At 52.3% G+C, this 7,639-nt stretch overlaps 1 protein-coding gene across 2 annotated transcripts in view; it reads left to right on the top strand.

Moving 5' to 3' along the window:
- The first annotated feature begins 4,340 nt into the window (after nucleotides 1-4,340).
- NFATC2 (nuclear factor of activated T cells 2) overlaps nucleotides 4,341-7,639 on the top strand; it is a 78,382-nt gene continuing 75,083 nt past the window's right edge. For both annotated transcript variants that reach the window (XM_056507515.1, XM_056507516.1), the window contains exon 1: nucleotides 4,341-4,718. In XM_056507515.1, the coding sequence (XP_056363490.1) occupies nucleotides 4,568-4,718 (151 nt within the window). In that variant the 5' untranslated portion in view covers nucleotides 4,341-4,567. The remainder of the gene's footprint in view (nucleotides 4,719-7,639) is intronic.

The raw sequence follows: 7,639 nt of genomic DNA, 5'->3' as shown, positions 1-7,639 counted from the left end.
ACTGGCCTAATCTATTTTTTAAAAAACTATGATATGTGCATTCCTTTGGTTTGCCCAGCAGACTTCAGAACTTAATGGGAACGTGGAGATATGAGCAATTTTTCCATTGTCCTTTCTTGCCAAACCACTTTAAGCTCGAAATTGGGGGGTAATATCTCTGACTCAACCTGACCCCAAAATTGAACAGTGTGTGTGCCTGTGCCTCTCAAGGGAACTACCAGATATTTCTCCCTTCTCTCTCCCTCCTTTTTTTTTTTTCTCTAATAACACTCCCCACACTCCAGACCAAGCAACCAGTCACTCACAGTCTGAGCTCATTTTAAAGAGCTTGGATTAAGTCCATGTGCAAGTTTTAGTTGCCTGTTAAATTTCTAATGCCTGCCACATACACCATTAGAACACTTAGATTTTTAAGACAGCATTGACTCATATTTTCTTTGGGTTTTAGCAGCTAAATAGACATGCAGCTTTCTTAATCCACTTTTCTCTACCTCTTTTTATTTTAAAAAGTTTAATGTGAAGATAGTATTAGGGATCCAGAGTAAATTATGGATCATGTGGGACAAATAATAATTAGCACAGATATTTCTGAGTTGAAATAAAATTTCTTCAGCTCGGAGCATCCTCTGATCCCTTGCATTAATGAAATTATTGGTGCAGGAAATACAGGGGGGCAGTACAAGTAGAAACTGAAAATAGTAAATGAGAAGTTGCATTGGCAGTGCATTTAAACACTGAGCAATATGTTAAGTACTGTGTAGCTCACAGTTTGTATTACACTAGAAGTGCTCTTTATGGCTTTGTTTTTGGATTCCCTGTCCCTCAGTACCTAGGTAGTCCAGTACTCACATTCCTCTGAAGTTTTATTAAAGTGCAGCCCTGCCAAAGGCCAGCACGGATCCAAGAATGTGGAAAAGGACTCCTTCCATCCTGCAGTTCCCTGAAATGGCAGCACAGTGGATTTCCAGTTCTGTGGGGAGCCTGCTGCAAGCATACGTGGCTGCAAGTTTTGTTCGTGCTGCCAAGGACAGGCTTTGCTTCAGTCCTTGAAACACCTTTTTGGCTCATGAAAACAGCTTTATAGAAAAACCCCACAGTCAGTGCAGACTCCCAGGCCTCAGGGTGGGTGCTGGGAGCCCGAGCAGAGCTGGGACCATTCTCCATCACCCTGGACACAGCAGGAGTGCATGGAGGATCCCCACAGAAAGGTAGGGTCTGATGGAGAAAGACTGAGATTTAGGAAAACCAAGAAGTATTTCTGGTCATTGGACACTTTATTGCAGCCTTTCACTCCAGCACTAATGGAAATCAAGCTTTGAGAAGTTTCTGTCACATTGTTTGGGTTATTTCCTTTGATTTGGATGATGTTGCTGAGTGTATATACTGGGCTGAAGAGCTTCCCTGGAGCTTCCCTGCCTTTCCTTCACCACTAATTATTAATGACAGACTGTGGGCAGTATTTGTCAGTTATGCAGTTATTAACAGCTAAAACTTAAACAATTTATAATGTTTTATTTTCATTGTGGGCTCAAGAGCCTGTTTTGGGTCTAAACTAAACTCCACTCAGCCTTTGGAAGGCTCCAAACACTACAGCTGTCACTTGAGCTGAATTCTGCAGCTGCCTGCACCTACAGTGGCTTCATGCCCCTCTAATATTTATGCCAGGTCAGTATTTTGTGCATTTGTAATATTTCTGCTAGAAACAACATTCAAGTAGGTTCAAACCCAGCCCCCAGAGAGCTCAGACTCACCTCTCTGTGCACCCAGAGCCTGTCAAACTCTCGTTCCTGCAGGTTCTGAGCAGGGATCGTATGGGACTGTGTCCTCATGTGCCCTGAGGGCTGCAGGGGGAGCAGCAGGGACACACTTCATCAGAGCCTGGTGCCTCGTGCTCCTTGACATCTGTCAAGCTGTCTGCTGGGCAAAAAACTTTGAATCCTACAAGCTGAGCTAATTCCTGCCTTTCTCTAACACTTTTCTCATTGCTGTCTTGTCACCCTCGTTCCTGGCCAGAGCCAGAATTGATGATTACGTGTTTGATGAAACTCTTCTGCATGACACGGTCCTCTTGGAAAGCAGAAGGTACATTTTCCATCTGTGGAGTACTGCTAATCCTAGGAGTAGCTGAGGATAAGTCTGAAACTTCACATGCCTAATGGATTGCAGGCAAGCTGGGAAGTAAAGGATGGGATAGAGCTTTAGCAGAAGTCAGGGTGGCCTCCCCATGCCCCCCTGCCAATCACCTGTGTCTCACTTGAAAAGCCCAATGTTTTTGTTTGTGTCCTTCCTTTCTGTGGCTGATACAACTGATGCTCTCCCATCACACTCAGTGTGGTGTTAGCTGTGAGGATGACAGCTCTCTTTAGTGCTAAGCCAAGATCAGCAAGGATATTCTGTTTTTCTAATGAATTTCAAATAGAAGAGCCAACGATAAAAGGTCAGTGCTCAGCAAATGGTAAGGATCACTGGACCACAGACATAAACAACCCAATTTAATAGATGTTTAAACAATTCAGAACAAATCAGACCCTCAGAGAGAGCAGCACAGGTTCCCCAAGGGGCTGCAGCACCTGTAAATACCTCAGTGAACATTGTGTCTGCAGGCTCACCTGCCCTTTCTGACAGCCACTTTTCCCTATTCCCTGGCACCTTCCAGTTACAAATGAATGCCACAGGGGCTGGTTGCAGTGTGACTGCTGCCCACCTCACTGCAGGTTTGGCTGCTCCCTTTCAGCCCCAGCCCTGTGTGCTGTCTCTGCTCACCCAGAGCTGCAGGGGGTCCAGCCAGTCCTGGTCAGAAACCTGGTGAGGATCCTGACTGCAAACTGTAGGGAAAGTCTGAATTCTTGTCCTCTGGACCAGCAAAGGATGGAGCAGAAGGGTGTGATGAGAAGGCAGTTTGTCATTACTTGGCTGGGCACATTAATGAGAAAGGCAGCAGGTTTTAAACCCAGCTGAGATTCTGGTTCATGTGTGCTTTAAAACAGACTTTCTGTGACCTTAGACAAGCAGTGCAGGGTCGGATTTGTCTTGCAGTTAATGCTGCGGTGCTGACAGGCTTAGCAAATAAAAACAAGCTCAAGCAAACACCAAAATACTTTTTTAATGATCTTGGTCCCTCTGCCTTTGCCCCCCTGCCCTGCCTACAGACTAGGAGCATTTTTCAAACTGACAGAGCTGATGACAGCCACCTGCACGCTCATAAAGGCACCACACCATCAGGTAAGCGAGGGAGCAGCCCCCGAGCACAGAGCCCCGAACTCACAAACCAGGGACCCCAGTAACCCACGGGCTCAGCCCCTGCTCTCCATCCCGGGGCAGGAGGCTGCGGGGGCAGTGACCTGCACCCCAAAGTGCAGGGCTGGGAAAGGTGGATGGATGGTGTCAATGTGCCGGGGGCACCTGGGCAAGCTGGCAGCAGCCGGCAGTGGCCAGCAGGGACCGCGGCGAGCGCCCATCCTCTGAAACTCGGCTGTGAGCGAGGCAGGAGCGGAGCAGAGCCTTGTGCAGCGCGGACCCGCTGCCTCTAGGGCTGCTCCAGCTACGAGAGGCTGTCTGTGCTCACAGACATGGCAGCACACGGTGCGGGATGTGCGAAGCTGGAGAAGGCAAGGGCAGCACCCGCACCAACGGGAGCGGCGGGGACCCCGAAACCTCCGCAGAGAGGGGCTGGGGCAGGACATCGGGCATGCCTAACGTGGGGCACAGGGCAGAGAGACTCGGGAAAGGGCAGGGGGATGCTCGGTCAGAGAACAGGGGGATGCTCGGCCAAAGAACAGAGGGATGCTCGGTCAGAGAACAGGGAGATGCTCGGCCAAGGAACAGGGGGATGCTCGGTCAGAGAACAGGGGGATGCTCGCTCAGAGAACAGGGAGATGCTCGGCCAAGGAACAGGGGGATGCTCGGTCAGAGAACAGGGGGATGCTCGGTCAGAGAACAGGGGGATGCTCGGTCAGAGAACAGGGAGATGCTCGGTCAGAGAACAGGGAGATGCTCGGCCAAAGGGCAGGGGGATGCTCGGTCAGAGAACAGGGGGATGCTCGGCCACAGGGCAGGGGGATGCTCGGTCAGAGAACAGGGGGATGCTCGGCCACAGGGCAGGGGGATGCTCGGCCAAAGGGCTCGGCCAAAGGGCAGGGGGATGCTCGGCCAAAAGGCAGGCGGATGCTCGCCAAAGGCCATCATTCCTGGGGGTTCCCCAGCCGGCTCGGGCGGTGATCCCGCCGCTCCCAGCCCGGGCGCGGTGCTGCCGGGCCGGTGGCGGCTCCTCCCCGGGGGCGGCCCCGGCGCAGGTGGCTGTGAGGAGCAGGAAGCTGCCCCGCTGCCGCCCGTGCCGAGCCGAGCCGAGCTTTGCTGAGCCGTGCTTTGCTGAGCCGTGCTTTGCTGAGCCCAGCCGTGCCGCCCGGGGCTCGCCGCCCGCGCTCGCCGTCGGGGCTCCGCAGCCCCCAAGCCCGGGCGTTTCTTCCCCGGTGTTTCCTCGCTCCGTCCCGCGCTCCGGGCGCTCGGCTCGCTGCCGGAGGCTCCGCCGGGCCGCGGCTCTCGGGGTCCCCACGCCCCCCGGGCCGCGATGAGCGCCGCGGGCCCCGGGCCCGGCCCCGACCCCGGCCCGCAGCACCGGGACCCCGGGCTCGGCCCCGAGCCGGCCCGGCCCCCCAGCCCGCAGGAGGAGCTCGACTTCTCCATCCTCTTCGACTACGACTACCTGAAGCCGATCGAAGGTTGGTGAGGAGCCCGCGGCGGCTCCTCGGGGCGCGGCGACACCGCCCGGGGCCACTGGCGCACAGTGGCCGTGCCGGGACGGAGTGTCAGGGACGGAGTGTCCGGGATGGAGTGTCCGGGATGGAGTGTCCGGGACGGAGAGCCCGGGATGGAGAGCCCGGGATGGAGAGCCCGGGATGGAGTGTCCTGGATGGAGTGTCAGGGACGGAGTGTCCGGGATGGAGTGTCATGGATGGAGTGTCCGGGATGGAGAGCCCGGGACGGAATGTCAGGGATGGAGTGTCCGGGATGGAGAGCCCGGGATGGAGTGTCCGGGATGGAGAGCCCGGGATGGAGTGTCAGGGACGGAGTGTCCGGGATGGAGAGCCCGGGATGGAATGTCAGGGATGGAGTGTCAGGGACGGAGTGTCCGGGATGGAGAGCCCGGGATGGAGTGTCCGGGATGGAGAGCCCGGGATGGAGTGTCAGGGACGGAGTGTCCGGGATGGAGTGCCCGGGATGGAGTGTCAGGGACGGAGTGTCCGGGATGGAGAGCCCGGGACGGAGTGCCCGGGACCGGACACCGCTGCTGTCCCCAGACCGTGCCGCCGGCCCGGGAGCTGTGGCAGGGCAGGGCAGGGGCTCGGGCGGGCACTGGCTGCCCGCACATCCTGGCACGGCTCGGGGAGCTCCGGGCAATGGGGCGTGCAGCCCTCGCAGCTGTGCCCGCCCCGAGCCCCAGCTCCCGCAGGGCTGGCACAGCTGGCCGGGCGCAGCTGGATCCAGCCTGGGGACAAACACCGCCAGCTGAAGTTGAATTTCAGGAAAAAAAGAAAGATTTGCACGTTGTTCTGCTTTTCTGAGCTTATGCTGGGGTGTTTTAAAGTGTGGTGGCATGTGTTGCCTGGCTTTCTAAATGGTGATCCTGGCTGCTGATATTGAACAGGGATACTTCCTATGAAATACAGATTTGTGTAAACCAGGCAAAGCTGGAAGAGAGGACCCAGAGGAATGATTTGCTGGGATATTGTCTCTAAGATACCTTGGGTTTGATTCTGCTCAGTGGAGAGTGGTGTTTCCCTGGGGCACCTCAGAGATGTTGTGTTCCCCTAAGGGAAGAGACCTCTGAGGCCTCAGCCGTGGTGTCATCAGTGAAATGCAGAGTTGTTGCTGAGTTTTATTCTCTCTGGCCTTGTTTAAGTGCAGCAGCATCAAAGCTGACTGGGGGTGGTTTGTACCATCAGATGGACAAAGCTGAATTTTCATTCAAGCTTTCATGTAGATCAAAAGATGCTACAATAAATCCATGATGGGGAGGGGTTAATGGTTTTAGTGAAAATACCTGGAATGTCAGTGAAAGCTTCAGATGCTGGTGTGTTCACATCTTTGCAGTAGACAGTGCTGCTGTGAAGCCCTAAGTGGGAAGTTTTGCAGAATATAATTGTATGTAGGTGAGGGGTAGAAAGTTTAATCTTCAAACCAGATAAATGCAGAGCAGTGTGTGCTTGTTGTAGAAGTAACTTCCTTCTTGAGCCTGCTTTCTTCACTTTTGAATGACTGGAAACCATAATTAGTAGTAATTTTGTTCCAAAGATGGAAATCATTAGCGTAAAAAAAAATTAAAAAAAAAAAATCCCAATCATCTATATGAGCATTGTAATCTGGAGAACATTCTCCAGGCTTTGGAAAGGCACCACTCCAGTCTGTAAGCAATCCAGGATACATCCTCAACCTTTCATGTACAAAAGATTAAAGTGTGTTTACATGAGAGCAGAGAATGATGGAATTCTGAGCAAGGGCTTGATGCTGGTGACTGATGCTCATTGTTCCTGTGCACTCCTGAACTGCACTTAGCAAACAAGTCCTGTGCAGAGGAGGATTCAAAGTGGAACCAAAACCAAGGGAGTGGGACCCAGCACTTCAGTCTGGTTCCTGCATTTGGAGTCCTCCCAGCCTGGTCTGCTCCACCCACTGCTCATGACAAGTCCTAAAATAACAAATCTATAAGCACACTAAAACCAGTTTTTTAAATTTAAAAAAAAAAAAAATATGGAAAAATGTAAATTTTGAGCTCTAGGAATGGATTGGGGTGAATGTTTATTCCTGATAAACAAATTTTTGAAAGGTCAGACTTTGGCAGTATCCAACCAAGGTTGTTTTAAAAGTAGGACCTATATCAACTTGTTGTCATGGGGATGCCAGAAATATCCTTCCTGAGAGTGACTGGCACTCAGTAGTGCTGTGTGTGCCTGGGCCAACAGGAACATGGCCTGCTAGAAAAGCAACAGGGAAAAGAAGGGTCAACAACAACCCTGCAGTCAATATTATCCATGTTAGATGTTCCTCTTGAAGCCAGCCATGTCCAAAAGGTTTTTACCTTTACTTGCCATACTTTAATTAGCAATCTTCTTGGGGTTTGCAAGCAAGAAACATCTGCTGGACTCAGGGGCCTGCCCAGATGAACAGGACTGGGGGAGTGTGGGCAAGGCACACAAAGGTGGAAGCTGTGATTTCATTTGGTCATTTAGGATAACACAAAAAGTGTTAGATGCATTCCCTGCAGAGTTCTGTGCAGGCACTGGCAGTGGTATCCCGAATTTTAGCTCATTTCAAACTCACCATGTGAGTCAGTGAGCATTTCCAAATGAGCTGCTACCCCTGGGCTCCCAGAGGAGTAAGTTCTGATAAGTGCTGTGTGTGTTCTTCCCCAACACCTGCTGTTGGCTGCTTGAGGCACAGAATACTGAGATCCAGGCCGTGCTCTGCTCCAGCTGCTCCCTTCAGGTGTGTTGGCCTCACTGTGTGATGATCTGCTGAGAGGTAAAGCTGCCACATCACTTCTAATGTTTGAGGTCAGCCCTTCTGGGAGCTGATCCTCTGAGGGGTGTTCTGCAAATCCAAACAAAACCTGTGTTTCAGTAATAGTCCAGATGAAATCCTG

The sequence above is a fragment of the Oenanthe melanoleuca genome, chromosome 20, assembly GCF_029582105.1.
Source record: "Oenanthe melanoleuca isolate GR-GAL-2019-014 chromosome 20, OMel1.0, whole genome shotgun sequence".
NCBI classification, from domain to species: domain Eukaryota; kingdom Metazoa; phylum Chordata; class Aves; order Passeriformes; family Muscicapidae; genus Oenanthe; species Oenanthe melanoleuca.
This window is presented reverse-complemented; position numbering and strand designations above follow the sequence as displayed.